The sequence below is a fragment of the Xiphias gladius genome, chromosome 21 (assembly GCF_016859285.1).
Source record: "Xiphias gladius isolate SHS-SW01 ecotype Sanya breed wild chromosome 21, ASM1685928v1, whole genome shotgun sequence".
NCBI classification, from domain to species: Eukaryota; Metazoa; Chordata; class Actinopteri; order Istiophoriformes; family Xiphiidae; genus Xiphias; species Xiphias gladius.
Window position 1 is genome coordinate 17,766,862 of NC_053420.1, and position 19,606 is coordinate 17,786,467.

At 41.2% G+C, this 19,606-nt stretch overlaps 1 protein-coding gene across 2 annotated transcripts; it reads left to right on the forward strand.

Annotated features, from left to right (window-relative positions):
* Positions 1–2,075: 2,075 nt before the first annotated feature.
* Positions 2,076–5,223, forward strand: LOC120806919 (PAK4-inhibitor inka2-like). Of its 2 annotated transcripts, XM_040158455.1 has the most exons (3): positions 2,076–2,206; positions 2,304–2,337; positions 4,099–5,222. In XM_040158455.1, the coding sequence occupies exons 2-3, from the start codon at positions 2,320–2,322 to the stop codon at positions 5,089–5,091; spliced, it is 1,011 nt and encodes a 336-aa protein (XP_040014389.1). In that variant the 5' UTR covers positions 2,076–2,206; positions 2,304–2,319; the 3' UTR covers positions 5,092–5,222. The 2 variants fall into 2 exon arrangements, with proteins under 2 accessions (XP_040014389.1, XP_040014388.1); XM_040158454.1 differs by having other exon boundaries at positions 2,076–2,629; positions 4,099–5,223.
* Positions 5,224–19,606: the final 14,383 nt, after the last annotated feature.

The following is a 19,606-nucleotide window of genomic DNA, read 5'->3' on the forward strand; positions in this document are numbered from 1 at the left end:
TGAAAACTGAATATTAAAAAATAATTAATTATACGTGTAAAAAATAGAAACACTGCTACCATTCTGTAAACAATTTCATTGAATCCAAGTCCCTAAACCCTTCAGCTGTACTTTCACTAGAGGGCACTGCAGTTCTACTTGTGAAGACTCCACCAGTCCCACTATTTCGTCCAGCTTCTCGGAGGCACAACACATCTGGTCTAATTACCCGCAACTATATGATTTCAGTTTTTGTCCAACCAACAGTGAAAGAAAGATGCTCTCTTATGTCCTGTTGTGTTCAGTCTGGTAGAACCTTCGAAGCAGCAGCAGTGATATACAAACCTAAAATCTGCTGCTTCAAAACGACATCTTGTCGTTGTGGAGCACAAGGGAGCAGGAGGAACAGACTGGTCGAAACCAGGGTTACTGATGTAAAAGCGTGTTTTGTGCCTCAGACTCGGTCACTTGAGCATTCATCACTGCCGTAGTATTTATGAAAACTGATAAGAAAACGTTACCATGATTATAAAATCAAGCACAGTAAAGACGGAGAGTAAACAATTCATCAGTGACCTTAATGGACATGGATTGTGCTCTCAAACTCGTACAACAATTAAATCCATTAGGCGTTTGGAAAAAAAAGACGCTCAGGATAAAGGTCAGCCTGAGTAGAAAATTGAAATAATCACAATTCCATTAGCGGCCCGGTGTAATTACTTAATGCATACTGTAGAGTGTATGGGCTGGTGGATTTTAGAGTGGAGGGCGTCAGGGTGGGGGGCACCCTAAAGACCCTGCACTCAGACTGCACTCTGTCAAATTCTATACTATTTTCATACTCTAATGTTTGCCTGTACTGTAGCTTTTGCTGTACATTGGGGCTTTATGTGAAAATATGTTCAAGGATTATACAGAGAGCTCAACAGGGAAAAATCACATGACTATGTTTCCGTGTTAAAGCGCTCAAAATCAAATTATAGTCAAATGGTTTTGGACGAACCTGGGACTGTGACACTTTAAATGTGATCAAGTTAATCATACGATCATAATGCCAAAGGTTGTATTTCACATTACGGTCGTGTTACTGGCTCATCTCGATTAAGCACGACAGGACATGCCACGATAACCTACATGTTAATGGCGATAAATCTGCACTTGAACAGCAAACTATCAGATCTGAATTGCTCCCCAAACAGTAATGAATATAAAAACAATCCTGTCAGCCCATCAGATTTGCATAAACATCCATTCAGTGAATAGGGTGAATGGAAAGTCGAGTGCCACACGACTGTCTGGACTACGGGCTCAATGGCCAATTAGAGTGCAGATTACTACATTTACATTTAGGCATTTTGTTTACACTCTGATTCAGTGATTTACAACTGAGCCATCAGCAGGACAAGCTTTAGTTCAATTACTATAATGACAGGCAGGTCTGGAAAAAAATATACAAGAGAGAAAGAAGTGCTAGTAAATAAAAAAAAACATGTCTTGCCTGCATTCTCACAAGTTTTAATAACACAAAGGCACCAGAATAAGAGATGAGACAGTTGGTAGATGAATTGATTGGTTGATCAACAGAAAACTGGCAACATTTTTAATAATCACTTAATTACTCATTTGATGTGCAAAATTGCTGGAAATCCACTGATACCACCTTCTTAGATGTGAATATTTGTAAAGACTTGAAGTGACACAAGTCAAAATGTTTCAAAGGGCGAGTAGAGACAGAAGAGCCAAATGTCCATAAGACTGTTCTTGGGACTCTCCTGCAAAATTAGACTTTACGAAACTGAGAGAGGAAGAGCATGTTCACATCGACAGCTTAATCCTGACAGTCAACTTGATACAAACAGCTAAACTATTCAAAAACGAAAGGATATATATATATATACCTCCATCCCGTGCTGGTCTAAGACTTGTCAGGGGACCCTCTCTGCAGTTCTTGCAGTTGCACACGGAGCTGCTGGGTTTGCGGGGACATTCCTGCGCTCTGATTGGCTCATTCAGACCCAGGTCGCCGTGACTGGCTGCTGAGCGCGGAGCTGTAAAAGGAGGCGAGCAGGGCCGAAATTTCTCACTCAGCACATCTGCCTCCGGTCTGGCCGCTGGAACCCAGGCGTCTGGTGACACTGCAGCCCCGGACCACGTCTCAACGAGCCGGGACGTTTTCCTCTTCATGGGGACCGATTGTTGAATTTGGACGGAAGCGTTCATATCAGAAGTGGGTGCTGGCTCCTTATATATGTTCTGTGAGTCCGTCTAGAGGGATTATGTCTGTGTGGTCTTGATTTAAAACTGGTCTGTAATTTCTCTTGCAGGAATTGAATTTTACAGATGAGAGGAAAAGAAATGGTGAGTTCCTTTTCTCTCTATAAACTTTTTTTTTTTAATGGACAAAAATCTGACGCCCTTTTACTTCAGGCTGCGGACACTGTTACTGGCTCACGTGGGGCGGTGTTTTCACAAAAGATGTCAGCAGTAAAAACGTTGAACTCTTTTTGGGCTGATCTGAACAGAAGTTCAGCCCGGGAGTCTCCCAACATATGGGGGCAACATCTGCCAGTGCAGCAGAAGGCTGAGCCGTCAGCGATGCTCGATGCCTTTATATCGTGAATTCAAGAGTTTGTGCACAGCATTTGCTGGAGTAAGTAATGACAGTTGATTGTTTTGCTTTTGTGCAGCGTGTGATTATATCTGTTAAGCAGGCATGCAGTGATTATCAGCATATGAGTAGAAACTCAGTTTGTGTTCATTATGTGATGAACCGTTTCCTAGTCCGTTTGTTTTTTGTTTTTGTTTGTTTGGTTTTGTTTTTTTTTTTTGTTCATTTTTCTATCACATTTCCTGCTTTGTTCCTTCTCAAGTTCTTGCAACATCTAGCAGAGTTATGGTGAAAACAAAATGGAGACAGAAGGTCCCTCAGCAGGGTCAAATACTTTAATAGACAGTGTAGACTGAGAGCGGAGAGGTCACGCAGGTTCAAAGGTTGGTGGAGTGGCAGCAGTGGAGGAAAGAAATGGGCTGTTCTGTCGGCTGGTGTTGGATGTGACCTCTGTGGCCACATGAACCTGTATCCCGTGTTCCTCCTCGCCCGACTGTGCCCACATAGCTCGCCTCCTTGTCAGCTCAGTCTCTTGTTTTTTTACGGCAGCATCACACTTAGCTGGGGTTTTTTTTTTGCACAGTTTGGAAGTCCCAGTTTTGCTCTCAGCTCTGTAAGACCGAAATGAAGCAGACAAACCCCTATAGAAAAGCTTACCTTTGCCTAGACAGTGCATGGGATACGTTAATCACGTCATAGTCCCTGTTTACAAAGAATAAGGGGCCTCCTCTTCCTTTATATTTGCCTAATTTTTACTCTTAAACTTACTCTCACACACACACACACTGTCACATGATCTCCTATGCCCTGTTTGAGTTTGAGAGTGAGCCACCGTCGCTCACTGGCTGATTCTGACCAATCAGCACCGTGAGTCAGACAGGAAACAGGAGTATTATATTCCTTCGTATGTCACTGGTGAATTTCATAGGCAAGCAAGCTGCGCCCTTAAAGAGGCAGGACCCCTGCAACTAAATCAAGATCCACAAGACCCCAGTACTCCTTGATACACTGCAGATGTTTTTACTTTGGCCCTGGAGTTGTCTCACTATGTAGATAAATAGTTGAGCCTGGGCATTGGTGCAGACTTCTCTGTAATAACATCTGTCTGGGCTTTCAGTTGAATCACTCCCGAGTCAATGAAAATAGGGTGGTTGCTCAAGTTGTCGGTGTGGCTGAGTTAATTAACGGATAGATATGTTCCTTTGTGCTGAAATCTGTCTATTGAAGAGCCGTTGAAAAGCAGGTCGGCTGGCCTTTAATATCACAATAAGAGAGAAGGGGATCTCTCATAGGTTGGAACTCTGGGCAAGCCGGAGCCTGCCCATGAGGCAGTCCCGATGATACTCTGCATTTACTCAACTCTTGTTATTATTTGAGCCTTTCAGCAACAGTTCATCAGAAAGGCTTTGAATTTTCCAGTAACCTGCATTTCCTCGCTGTTTCTACTGACGTGCCATGGTGTGTGACTTACTGCCAGCTTTGGTCTGACTCTTTCTCCTTTGTCCGCTCAGCTCTGCTTACGTGACTCAGGCGACTGCTTACGGGAGCACATGCAGTATATGATGAGGTCACTGCAAGACCTGAAACAACTGCGGAAGACCTGCCCTGCAGCCAGACGCCCCCTCGCTCCCATCAGCGCCAAACTCCCAGAGTTAGCACGCCACTCTGCCGTGGCACGGGCTTGTCAGCAGCGAGCATTGCAAAGAGAGCAGCGCACGCGCCTGCGGATGTCTGATGCCAGCACGGCCAGTACCTACGACTCCGCCTGCTGCCTGGCGAGTCCCCTGGAGGAGGAGGAGGACGACGACTCAAGCAGTCGGCTGGGCCTGAGCCTCAGACTGGGCCTGGGCTCTCCCAGCAGCCAGAAGAGTCTGGAGTTTGATTCAGGTTACTCTGAGGCGTCATGGCAGGATGAAGGGGTTGTTCTCAGGAGGACGCGGAATGTGCGGGTGTCCTCTTCAGCCTGCCTCCGCACAAACAGAGCACCAAGTGGACGTATCCGACCTAAATCCACCTCCGACGCCTGCCTAGAGAGGTGGACATCGTTTGAGGTCAGCGACCCAGAGGACTGGACAAACTCTTTATTGACCAGGGGACGCAACCGCCAACCTCTGGTTCTGGGAGACAACAGCTTTGCAGACCTCATACAGAACTGGATGGACTTGCCAGACTGCCCTGAGCCCACTGACCTGAAGCCAAGCTCGAAACGTAGACTGGGAAGCGGTTTCTTTGTCAACATGAGAAGGAGACTAGCTGGGCTTTCCAAGAGTGTAGAGGACAGAGTGAGGATGAGATCCTCAGACCCTGCTCATGTTAACAGAGCTGCAAATGCTCCAAAGCGCCTGTCCTGTCCAGTTGTGGCATCGCAGCCCAAAGTCCCTTTTTTCCACCAGTCCCACTCAGGCATTAATGAGCTGGACACAGATTTTTACCACTTCGCAGCCCTCATGAAGTCAGGCAGCCGACAGCCCATAATCTGCAAAGACATCATCGGCTACATCTGACACATCGGTTTCCATGTAAAGCCATGTACAGACAGATGGACAAACCTCAGAGTCACTTTATTTTTATATGACTGTTTTTTCCCCCCACTTTTTATATGCTTTGATTAAACTATTGGAAATAAAAAATGTTCTCATAATTTAAACTCTATGTAGCCTTATTTATGATATTCACGTCTTGCATGTGACACACGATATGTTTTGGTTCATATAAGTTTGAATTCCTCGGAGACATTTGAACACATTTCTCATTTGAATGAAGCCTCTGCCAGAGTTTCATTACAGTCAGACAGTGACTCCTCACTGCCAGATAAGTTAAATGAGGCTTTTACTCTCTCTGCAGTAAAGCAAATTAATGTGAATTCCTTTGTTTTCTTTGGAAATTTGATACTCTGGGGATAAACGATGGAGTTTGAAGATGCATGGCTTAGTGTAATTGGCGTGTAATCAAAAAGATAAATTGAAAACACGATAATATCTCAGATGTGCAGACTTGTTGGACTAATAAGGGCATTTGAGTTAGTTAGGTCCATTTTAGAACACATTTTGGAGCACACTTGTAAGATACCAAGGGGACTCGGTGTGCTCAAAAAAAGTTCTGCTCTTACTCACCAAAAAGTTGAATCTTTTGGGGAGGCTTTCAACAGGGCGACGAAGCTATTTATGGGCCAGAAACAGAGGCTGTATCAACACAGAGCGCTGTGTGCCTGATGAGGTAATTCCCCATGTGTCCACGCAGAAAGAGGTGAAGAGAGGCAAAGCAGCTGGCTGCAGAGGGAGCACAAGTTTACTCTCCTCTTTGCTTTATGAAGCATAACGCCTCACTAAGAGGCCCCTGCCTCATTTAACTGTTGCGGACTAGCCTCACAGATGGTACCAACTCATCCACACACATTGCTTAATGGTACTTTTAGATGCGGGTTCACTGGGGAGGGTAAAAACACGCTGATACAAAGGAGTGACATATGCACCAAGATAAGGTAATGATCACTTCACCTTTGCCTTTACGTATTCACTTTGTTCATCAATTCAGAGGAGAAATAGCACCAGACATGGTACAGATAAAGGTTTTTCCCACAAGGGATTTCCCATGCACCCTGCCGCAGCCACTCTCACCAATCATGTCTGATATCAAGGAGACGGGAGGTTAGAGAAGAGAAACGGTTCTTACAGGGTGTCATTTGTCTTAGCCTGTTTATCTAAGTCGCATAGTGGTATGTCACCGCGGCACGCTGCTGAGCTCGCTGGTTCCCAGAAGTTTGCAGCTGCATAAGTGCATCTATGTATCACTTTCCCCAGCTGACTGAGAATCCTTCAAGGAAAGGGTATGAGAGGAGAGGAAAGAGGAAGCGATGGATCCCACACAGTACTCAAACGTATCTCGAAAAGCGAATGTTGTCCACATCATAGTCCACTATTCTGTGTACTACACCCGCATTTTTATATACTTAAGTATACTTAAGTATGGAGTGTAGTAAAGCATCACTAATGGTGGGGAATTAATTTCTCACTACTGTAAAGTAACGGTTACTGGAATGCATATTAAAATGAACAATCAATCCCAGCTGACAAAAACGTACACAGCTGTAACAGACAAAAAAATTCTAATTGCAAAATGAAGTGTTTAAGTAAATGCAAACATCAACCTGTTGGTGCCACAGTGTGTGTTTAAAAAATCCTGCTCATGATGTATTTCCCTGCCGAGGCTAGAGTTCGTTGCGTTCTTTCCAGAGAAGAGAGAATTTATGCTGAAACATCAGGTTAGCTGTGATGTGTCAGTGGTGAGGAGGATCCTCAGGGGAGAAATCCAAGATGTGTCCAGGCAAATAACAGATCAGTTCATGTGCAACTTGTTGAACCCTAAAGCTTTCTGCCAACAGCTGCAGAAGAACAGAGGCCAAGGAACCATTACATGACTGAACAGCAACAAAATGCTGTTTGGCCATTAAATTTTAATTTCTGTCTCAACAAAGTTACAGAAACATCATGAATCTGTGATTACATTTTGCCCGGAATTAAAAATGTAGGGAAACTCCTCATCTCTGTGATTGTTGTGTGTTGAAGCTCTAACTAGAGCTTCTACCTGTGAAACTATGCTGGAACTGTCATAGAAGCCATATTCAGGATTATTGAACCGTGTACTTAAAGATGGACCTTAAATTATTCCTGCTTGACAGTTTCCGACGTCATATACCACTGCCGACACTGCAGGAGATTGTTGGATGCAGATTTTTGTGCTGCTGATTAGTGTTTTTCTAATCTAATCTTCAATGTAGGGCTGTTCAGATGTCACGTTATTATTTCTCTGCTCCATTGGGATTTACTTGATGTTTTTCTTCTCACTGCACTGGACTCATGAAAACCATACTCCTTCACTGCACTCCTGTGAATAAATACGAACAAAGAACAAGTGCTCAAGTAAAATGTGTGAACAGAGCTACTGTGTATAGAGGTTCATTAGCTCTGTCTCTCTCTTGGAAGACTAAAAGTGGGAGAAAGTGGTCGGAAGTGGGCGAATGGCAGTGAGCTGTGTTGTAACTACACTCAGCCAGAGCTCACTCCACCTTTTGCACACTAGATAAAATGGATGTCATTACTCCTCTGATGACTGCTGAGACACATACACACACACACACACATACTTGCAGCCTATTCCTATTAACCTATCAACTAGGAGAGAGGGAGGCAGGAAGTGAAGTGTGGGGGGGGTGTTTACCCTGCAGTCTGAAAAAGCATGAGTGGGATTAATGTCCTTTTTTTGTTTTATTTCCTTCTTTTTCTTGGCTATGACACGGCTAGCTAAATAAAACCAGAAAGATCATTTAATGTCAGACCTTCACTTGTCAGTTCATTCAGTGATCCTGCTCTTAGACACCATGCAAAACTCCCCCATTATAACCTGACCAGGATGAAAAAATAATTTCCAGAGTCATTAATTCACTACCGTTCCTACTCTGATATATCATAATATATATCATAATACTATACAAATATAATACTATACAATCTGCCAGTGGACCCCCGCAGTAGAATTTCTGGAATTATAATACTTGAGTATCACTGAAATTAACATCAGTTATCTAGTTATTCTTAATAATCTGGACATTTCAAGAATAATGAAAATAAAAATCTATCATTATTTGACAATGTAAATTTCCTTTTACAGTGTGTATCATGCAATCCAAACCACCTAACCATCAGAATATCCTTTTTGTTGTGACCAGATATACTTTGAACAGAAAATCAGGGAATCATCTCACAAACTTTATTTAGAAACCACGCAGCTGCTGTCTTCTTCTGCTTACTATAAACCGGAAGAGGGGGTTCGCGGGAATCATAACAGACGAGGCGACATGGACAAAATATCCCAGAAGACTTTGCTTTGGTTCTCATGGCCAAACGGGGCCTCTTAGGTCAGACCCTACTTCCTCTGTTCAGTACAACACACGGCTTTACAAGCAAACCCAGAATCCCATAGTATAAATAAAACTACCTCATTAGAGGCTAAAATTGCAGACCGTTTTGTATTTATGTAATGAATTGATATTTTAGCCTTTATCGATATACGCTACATTTTTCTAAATGTTCCTACATGAGAAAAAAAAAAGGTTTTATACCCATTAAACCTTGTCTTATACAGTTATTGTTACAAGAAAAGAGCAGAACACCCATGCAGAAAAAAATCATATTGGCTTTCTGCTAAAGTAGCATAATTTCAGCATCGATCTAATATTCTTCTCTGCAGAAAATCAATAATAATTACATGTATAATAAGAATAATAGCTTTGCTGTCGGTGTTATCATTTCACCATGTGCATGACAGTTATGTGTTTCCATGAGCTTTTTCCTTCGATGAAGCTATTTATCGGTTTCTGTAATAATAGAAACAGTCACTCTCTGCTGTGCTGCAGACTTTTACTTTTGAACAAACAGCAACCATTTCTGGAATGTAATGCTATTCTTTGCCATCTTTTCTTACTCTGAATTTGCTGTACCTCAGGACCTGCCTGAACCTGTGTCGTCTCATGTCCCATTTCACCCACACTTGGCTCAGCAAAACAACCGAAGACCTGTACAGAGCCTGCAGCTTGTTGCCAACTAGATGTCTCCACACAGTGCCTTGGAAAAACAGAGAAAACGCAACAGTAAAGAGAACGGAAAAAACATTAGCTTCTCTGGAGACAGTTAATGGTTTTTCTATTTTTTGCAGAGCCTCGTTTTTCAGCCCATAAAACAGCAACTTCCCCATCGTCAAAAAAAAGAAAAAGACAGAGCCCAAAAAGTCCACTTGGAAAAGGCAAATGTTTGAGACAATGCGACAGAGACTTTCATTTAGAAATACAGTTAAATCTTTATGCAGCTCTTTGTCACTCTGTCACAACTACCACAAAGAAAGCTTGCCAGACAAAGCCTTTGATAGGTGCCAAAGCCACATATGGTGAAAAAATCTCCACATTCCCTCATGCTTCTGCTGTTTGAGGATGCAAGTGTGAGAGTGTCTTTGGCCGTTCAGAGTCCTTTCACAACCACATGGCCCAATGTGTGTTTGTAGTCACACAAGCAAGTCATCCACTCCAACAGCCTGATTGAGTCAAACACACACTGCCAAACACAAATATTCACCCACACATAAACACAAACATTCTCACATAGTTTACCTTGATACAATAGACACAGATGGATACAGTTGATAAACCAGAATCTCCTCTGAAGAACTCGCCTGAATCCAGAAACCAGAAAGCAGATGATGTATTTTTAGTTAAAAGCAAGCAGTTTTTTTTTTTTAAAGTGTCTCCAAAACTGCTCTGACACTATTTTGAATGGATCTAATCCAGTCTTTTTTGGCAAAAACATCAGTTCAACCCTGGCTTGTGGCGTTTTGCCCTATATACAGAAATGCACGACAACACACGTGCACAAAAAGACGACCACATGTGCCCAGTGTCCTCTGATTTTAGGGCTTAATGGGGGCTTTTTACCCACAGCACCCTGCATCTGACCTATAAAAATGCCTTTGTGCTTTAAATGACTGATAAAACGTTGGACATTTTTGCACTCATCTATGTCCATCTTTCTTGGCTGGAAGTGGCTCATGTGACTGACATTCAAAGCGCGGGAAAGCAATGTAACGTCTTTTCGTGCCCACATTTTGCAGACACAGGAATCATCAGAGACTTGAGCAGTGTGGGAGAGTGGGCCTGTCTGGCTCGCAGTTCGGTGAACTCAAGGTGTGGAGAGATAAGAAGAGGTGGAGAGAAGAGACATAAATCCTGCTATGAGGAGGAGAGGGAAGGAAAGGAGCAAATGCTGACGAGGAATAAAATACCAGAAGAGAGAAGAACTTTGCAGAGGAGATTGTAATGAAAATGCTGGGTGGGAAATCAGTAATCAGAATGCAGGCCTGCAAGCTGCCCCATCACACAATTGGTCATTATAATGGGCAGGAAACTGAGGTCAGAAGAGTGACCTTGATAAGTTGTCTTCCTGTGGTGCTCCACAGCATGTTCATGGCACTAACTGTCCCTCAACGGCTCCAGACAGAGAACCCTTGCTAGATGTTCACACAATAGAGTCCTTCTCCAGTCCAAGATGGCCACACTGAGGAGAAAGACAGAAAGCAGACATTGTATGGTCTCAAAGATCTTTCAGTCTCCCACTTCCTTCAACTCCTTTTTTTTTTGTCTGACATTTTCACTTCCTGCTGACCCCCAAACTCATCTTTTCTGTTGTCTGATGTCTTCTCAATTCACTGCGATAAAACTGATGAACCATTTGCATTTTAAACTGTGCCTCCCGCAGAATAGACCCCTGCAGGTATTTGTCATTTAAGATGTGCTATTTGTTTACGCAGATTTCGCTTTACTTCGCTGTCGAACCAGTTGGTCATGGCTCTCACACTGTGTCTGGCTATGGATAATTTGTTATGACGGCTGAACTTGTTTAGTGACCTCTTGTCCTGATGTATGCCAGAGCAGTCCGAGTGTAAATAGAAATGCTGAGAAAAATGGGAGAAAACGTCAGTGGAGGCCGCGCAGTCACACACATATGATACATCACACATATCACATAATGATGCCCCACGGGTTGTTTATGTTTTCAGAGATTTATTTCTTATATGCTGGAGTGAAGAGAAACTTTAGTTTGACTCCAAACTTTAAACCTACTGTTAACCCCATTTCAAAAGACTTTGGACATCTTGGACCAGTTTAACCAACATGGTTTCAATGGAGAAATCTCCATTGAAACCAGATGTGCATGAGGTCAATTATTAGCTTCACCAATTTCTTTGTTTCATTGTTGTGTGGTAAACCTTCAATGAGCGCCTCCGTACTTCAAGGATAAAAAAAAAAAAAAAGCATATGGGTAAAGAGAGGGTCAGAGGGTGAAGTTATATTATCATGTGAGAGACGAGATGCCTCCCTCATTAACCAAATTCGCAGATAATATAATTATTTTGATGTGGGAAATAAGCGAAAATGCAGAAAATGGTCAACATTGGCGTGTGATTCCTTACATATTTCTCACATGCCCACTTCATTTTTGGCCCAAAATGTAAATAAATTCAACCTTTCTCCTTACGTTATTTTCTTTTTCCAGCACTTAATGGAATTTTTTGACATTTTGGGAAATTTGCCCACTTTGCTGACAGTTAGATGCGAAGATCAAAGACTGGAAACAGAGGGAAACAGCTAGCTTAGCTTTGTCCAAAGGTAACAAAATCCACCTAACCGCACATCTAAAACTCACTAACTATATTTATTAATATATTATTTATTAATACTTTGTACAAAAATCAAAGTGTAAAAATGACCGTGGGACAGAGCAAGGCAAGCTGTTTACCAGTCTAGCTGTTTACCCCTGTTACCAGTCTAACTGTTAAACTAAGCTAATCAGCTGCTAGTTGTAGCTTCATATTTACCATACACACATGAGAGTAGTATCAATCATCAAGCATATAGTCATAGTCTTGGGTGTAAATTATTCTACATTTGCAGCCATTGGGAATGGGTATAAACTGCCTGTTAGCTACCTACATAGCTAACATGGAAATATACAATAAATGATCGATAATGCCATTTTGTACGACGTAAATGTTTTTAACTTATGTAAAGTATTAGCATCCACAAAATCTCTCAGTGCAGCAGTATTTTGGCAGAGGTAAAAGCTCCTGGCTGGCAGAGAGGCACGTCCTCCTCATGGCCCCTGTGTCAACACACGTCCCAGAGGAGGTGGGCAACTGCAGGCACCAGATGGCCGTCTGCCACACCTGGACTACTGTTGATTTTAAACAAAGCTGTCAGTCCTAATGCAGACCGCATGGCTGAGTGACTGCCTCAGTACGACTGATGGAGTCAAATATTAAACTCAGAGTTGTCAAACCCCCCTCAGCCCCTTTCACCTCTCACTCCTACTCAGCTGACACACACACTGTACACACAGCATATATTGTCCTGTTCTAATAGTTTTAGGTCCATTTCAATTTATTCAGTACTGATTGGCTAAGCATAATCTACTATCGGTGCTCAAGCATTTGAGTTTGCCCTTTTTTTTAACTTAAACTTGATTGGTTAACTATTTTTTTCAGTTAATTTGTATCAGTTTGAGATAACAACATGTATATATATATATATATATATATATATATATATATATATATATATATATATATATATATATATATATGACAAGACAATCTCAAATCAAGGTCTGCATCCTAGCTTTTTCTGGAGCTTATAATTGTACCATGCGGTCTGCATCAGCAGATGGAGTTTGCTCAGTTGACAGGGTGATGAATGTTTTGACATGCAAGCTAAGTAGCTGCTATAATCTAATTTTAATTAATTTAACTTCTAAGACTTATTGTTCTTAAAAGTGAAAAATTAAGGTAGTATATATAGTATAATAGTAGCAAGCTCAGTAATTGCTAAAAGCTCCGGAAAAGGCTCATAAGTGAAACTTGAGATGCGATTGGTTAAGTCAAAGAATGAACTTTAATGCTTAACAAATATAATATTGGTTTGTTATGATGGTGATTACCGTACCATTGCATGTAGACTAATCTAACCTGCTAAGGTATCGCAATCGCTAGCGCTATGTATTTTTCCAATTTAATTATTAGTTGTTTAATTTAGAAAATGTCATAAATAGTGAAAAAAACCCATCATTGGTCCAAATCTACAAAGTGACATGTTCGGTTTGGTTGCTTGTCCGATCAACAGTCAAAAACCCAAGAATACTGAACACAAAGCGATATAAAACGGAGCAAAGCAGCATGACTGCTGCGTTTTAGAGGCTGGAACTACCAAATGTCTGGCATTTATGCTTAAAAATGATTTAAATGATTCTCTGATCATTGAAATTGTTGTTAAATTATTTTCAGTTCACTAATCTATTAATTACAGTTTATTTTCAGCACTACCTATTTTTACAATCATTGCTGTGCATGTGAACTAACTTTAAAGCAGTAATACAATTTCAAATAACCCATGAGTGTGTTAAACCGTAAGCATAACCTAATTCTGGAAAATTTTCTAGTGTTATAGACATGACAAGTATAATTACAAATGAGTTGGGTCAAAGTGATACCACCAAAGCAACCCTAAACATTTAAGAACAACTAGTTTCTCGGTTTCATAACCAGAATTTCAAGTCTTAATGCCACCCGACGTTGGTTGTGATTACTTAGTTTAGTCAACAGTGCACCAGAAAAAATAAGACAGGTTGGGTGACATGTCACAAAAATGTTTTAACTTTGCACATTAGTCATTATGTGCCATAACAGTTACTCTGCCTGAACCACTACTTTCATTTTACAGATCCGTTTTCCTTTTTTCAAACTGGACTCTGCCTTACAGTAGTCACTTACATGAAACCAGTTACTTTAATGAGAGTCACACTTTTACTCAAGGGGGCAGAGGCAGACAGACTGAGAGTAGCATGCAGTCATGTGGTCAGTATTGTTGTCGGATCCTCTGATTGGTGTCATCTGACAACAGTAATTACTTCTGAAGGCTAATTTAATGGAGAGGTACACCCCGCCTGGCAAGACTGAGTCTATCACATGACCGTGTGTTCACATACATCCACAAGCAGACACACATATGATCGTGGTTGTACTTTGGGAACCCTTTTTTGTGTTCTTTATTACACGTACAGAGAGGGTGGGAAACTGAAATGAAATAACCCACAGTCCAGCACAATCACACTACCATGAGGATTTGCCAGAAGCGCAGTGCCACTGGAGCACGTCATTACTCAGCAGTAGACAGCACATTCGTAATATCCAGTTACCATCAGCAGCTGGAATAAAAAAATTCCTGCAGGTGTTGGCTGTAAAATCAGAAACTTTCTGGATATTCGTTGGCCTGCTGTCCCTCCTGTACTTGCCGCCACGCCCTCTGTCCCTTAACAAGTATGTGAAGGGCAGGATAACAGAAAATTTGATTTGGATGATGAGTCAAGAAACGGGATGGATCACTTTTCCACCAAAGGCAGAACATTGTGGGAACTCCAATCAGACTTCAGACCAGCTGAACCAGGTCTGTAACGAAGGGAAACGGCAAGCAGGATGCAGCGTGGGAAGAAAATCATACTCACTTACAACTGTCACTTTACTCATGCACGGCTGTTCAAAGTTAATGCCTACTTAAGATTTCCCCATGAGACCAGATGGATGTTTTCAATTCCAAAACTAATTTCTAGGGATGGCAATGTTGGTCAGTCCACTTTGACACTTTGATCCAGACTGGAGTATCCCAACAACCATTACATGAACTGCCATGAATATTTTTTTTACAGACATTCATGGTCCCCAGAGGATGAGTTAAATGACTCTTAACAAAATTTCAAAAATTTCAAAATTTTAATTTTGCCAAAATGAATGACCCATTAGCCTCAGCTGTACTTTGTGTTTAGTGCTAATTAGCAAATGTTAGCATGCTAACATGCTAAACCAAAATGGTAAATGTGGCAAACATTAAACCTGCTAAATATCAGCATGATAGTATTGTCATTGTGAGCATGGTTTTAGCATGGTAAAGTTTGTATGTACCTCAAAGCACCACTGAGCCAGAGTTAAGCCTCACAGAGCTGCTAGCATGGCTGTGGACTGGTCTTGTTATATTACATTTATCAAAAATGGCTTTGCAGAGGCAGAATTATTAATACAAAACGGATTCATTTATAACTGGCACTATTAGAAGCTGATCAAGTTCATTTTGACAACAAGTCCTACAACCTGAACAACCATATCGGTCATTTGCCCTCCCCACTGATACGACCAATGGGAGCGTTTCCTGAAATAGAATCCCAAGGGCGGTGGCATACCAGACTTTTATTGTCATGGTTAAAATAATAAATATGTGGTTAAGCTTTTGGGATGGTCACAGTTTGGTTGGGTTTCAGCACAAAAACTATTTGGTTAGGTTTTAGAAGAAGATCAAGGTTTGAGTTGAAATAATTCAGAGGACCTTTGTCGTCACGGTCACAATAATAAACGTGCAGTTAAGGTTGTGGGATGGTTAAAAAAAAACAACTATTGGTTTAAAACAGGGAACGAGCAACAAACAAATAGCTTTGTCGCTCTATATTTCTACGTCACCTGACTTCTTCCTTTGCTTCCGTAATAATTACCATGGCCACTAGAGTCTAACAATAAAATGTAACTCTGGGTCGTAATAAGATGCTTGCACAGACGACCTGGGGGCTTGTATTTTACAGGAGGACAGTCTTGTTTATATATTTAGATAATTTTGAGATTTCAAATTCCTGAAATTTTGATGCTGGAGCACTAAAAGGAATCAGTCGTCCATTGAAATATACAATGCACTATTTAAGTTATTAGTGCTCAAAGATTATGTGATTATGTCATATTGATAAAAGTCATGCCTACAATATATCCTTTAAAACTAAAAGATGAGTCCATTAATCAAAAAGCCAACAGAAAATTAGTAATTTATTGTTGTTGTTTTTAGTTATATTTCAAGCAAAAATGCTAAACATTTGCTGGTTTCAGCCTCTGAGTTATCAGGATGTTTTGGACTGCAAGTGGAATATGTCACTTTCAGCTCTTGGAAATTGTAAAGGGAATTTTTCACATTTTTCCGACATTTTATAGACAAAATGAAAAAATTTTTTGCAGATTAATCAACAATAAAAATGTTTCAGCCCTCATGTTAATTTTTGTCACCCATGGCACCGCATTGTCTGTGCAGCTATAGGGCCGAAAGGTACGGCAGCTTTTACATCTGACAACACAGACGGACCACTGTGTTGCTAATTACTCCGCTGTTGAGCTCTGTCACCTTGTGGCCCCTTGTGACTTGTCACCACCCACCTACCACACAGCCATCAGCCCTCCCACAAACACAGTGCCTGAGCCACACAAACAAAAGTGACAAAAGAGAAAGTCTTTGACTTGACAAGAGAAATAAAACTGTGACTCAGCCCTGAGGCATGATAAAAACATGCAGGAAAAAGATCTCGCTTTGCATCTACCAAGACACTGCATTATACATATGACAACCACTGGGGTCTACACAGCACTATATCAGCTCAAATAACAGCCCTCATTCACCAATCTTATCAGCACTATTAATCACATAAGCACTGTGTGATCTAATCAGGAGTCGATTTATGTTCCATTTTTCTTATCTGCGCTACCTTTTCACCTTCTGTATTTGAATACAAACACATACATCAGCCAAACTAGGGCAAATAAACCTGAGATAGTGCTTGTGTTTACACAGTTAAGTCAGGCTGTGCTCTTGGCTGGTTTTCAGCGATGTGTCGCTCTGCAACAGACTTCAGACCAGCTGACTCTGCCTAGTACCGATCAAATACACTGGCCCAGCAGCAATTAACATCCACATTCCTACTGAGTGGTAAACCCACAAACGTGTTGTGTTTGATGTTTTTACTGCAAGATCATCTGAATTAGGCAAGGAATGTGTTTACTCACATCTCCAGATTAGATTTTGCTTTTCGGTCTTTCAATCAAACTGCAAAACATAAATAATGTTTTAATGGCGGAATGTATCAATACTGCTGAAATCTAACAATTACCCCTGTGTTTCTTTAAAGGAACAGTTTGACATTTTGGGAAATACGCTTATCCGCTTTCTTGCCAAGAGTTGGATGAGAAGATCAATCCCGCTCTCATGTCTGTCTAACTGGTTGGTATGTTGTGGCTGATCAGAGTAAGCACATGTATGCTTAGTCAGTCACGCTCCGCATCAGACCACAGCTGTGAAACACATGGCACAGAGGTGTTAATCGAGATATTACCTATTATAAGGATTTTCACTCGGGAACTGTCATCATCCTGAGTCAGCAAAATGTTCCCTCGTCTGAAACATCTCTCTCTAAGAGTGTTACTTTTCCAGAGTAGGACCAAAATTTGTTTTACATCTAAATTCCATGAACATGCATGATGCTTTTTTACTGTACCTTTCCCGCTTCCCGCATTAGGCAAATGATAAACCATACTATCATCACAAGAATAAATGTACATCTTCTGCAAACTGAGCAGCCTGAACTGCTGCCTTTGAGTAGATGCTAATGTCTTTATCACGAAGGCATGTGGCACAAACACCCTTCTATCAGACCAAAAGAGGTGAATACTGTGCTCCTTTGTGTGCAGCTGCTTTTCTCCATAGGCACTCTGCTAATAGGGTTGATGTGATCACATTAGCCCCCCTGACTCTGCAGCCACGTCCTGCTTCTGTAGCCCAGCAGGCAGTGTGGGGTGGTGGTCCTCCAGTCCTGACTCCATTGTGACAGAGAGCTTTCATGTCACATCATCAGGCCACACCAGAACCAAGTCTCTTTTTCCCACTCACTCATTCTGTATCTATCTCTTTCATCGTCTTTCTGTCTCTGTTTCCCCTGACCTCAGGGGACTCTCTCTCGCCCACACCAAAGACAAAGCTGCCCCACAGAATGTCACATAACCAGCAAAATAACTCCAAAATGAGCTGTGCACCCTGGACTCTGACAGCTAAATTATGTGTAAAATATATGTTCTGCGCTATCTGTGTCCAAAGACAGTCGGTGACGGGGTGGGAATGTTACTCCATGAAGCCGATGGTCTATTTACATCTCTTATATCTTTACAAATATTAACCAGTTACATCTTGCTGACAGAGATTTTTGGCTCTATAAAGGTTCGAGATGCTTTTTCTGGCATGAGTTCAGTCCACTCAATATTGCCAAGTGTGCCATGTCCGGGCATAAATGTCAGAAGTTTGTAATCTTTGTCGGTATTGCCATGTAAAGATCAAACGTGGGATAGAAAAACAAATTTTGAAAAAAGAAAGAAGGCAAAATCTGTTATCTTATGTTTTTGCTTATAAGTCCCATTACAGTACTTACAGGATAAAACAACATGGTTACTGATTAGGTCACGGTATATCAGTGTCCCTACAAAAAATTATAGCCAATTAAGCCATAGGGGATTTTTTAACATACTCCCCACTGCCCTCCTAGTATATAAAACTGCGACTACTGTATTTTTCACTGTGACAACAATGGCTACACATTATGGTTTTATACATACTGTGAATAAAACCATACTTTTTATTCTTACTGGAAATTCCTTAAGTTACAGAAGCAAGATAATGTCAGTATAGCACATTTTTAAAAAGGTGCAGAACAAATCTTTTAAAAGATCTTTCATAAATGCATAAATGGCTTACAATTTTGTTATTGAGATTGTTTTGGCATGTGGTTAATGGGAAAAATAATAATAATAAATACAACACCAAGCAAAAATCATATTCATTCCTTTATACATATGCCAAACATAATGGATGTTACCACTGCTCTCCTATTGCTTGTTCATAATGTTGTAGTTAACAACATTATGAATATTATTCTGTTTTTATTCTGTTGTCAGTTATCAAAAAGTGTAAACCGTGATGGGAAACTGAATCACTTAAAAGGTTCATTCAGAGATGAGGGCAGTCTCACACTGGTGGGATTTACAGCACACGTCATCTGTTAGTTTATAATATACAGTATATAGACTTCTCCTAACGAAGGATGTGGTTGTTCAAATTAAAACCATAGCAGGAATGTCTTATACCTGGACAGATCCTTTCATTTGCTAGAGTGCTTTATGTTGGTCAGGGACTTCTAAACCTTATTCACGAGCCCATCAGTCTTTCATGCACTTTGTATGTTGCAGTGACAGCCTGCACTGAGGACTTTGTTAGGTGAAACATCTGGTTTAGGGTGATGCTCTTTGGTCTTTAATGGCCCCTGCAAGAGGCCACATCAATGGCAGGGATGATAAATCTGAACAATGAGAGAGCCAGTAAAGCAGTCAGCAGGGGTTCGACAGTGCAGACTACAGGAAGTGTGGCTCCTCTTGACCCCTGAACCCTAAGGTGATGTGTGCCCTTCAGTCTGCTGTCTGCGCTGGGATCTCTGTCAACCACATGCTTTACAGTACAGTCGGCTCGCTGCACAGCATATGCCATGTGATAGTGATCTAATGAGTTAAAATAGAAATTATATG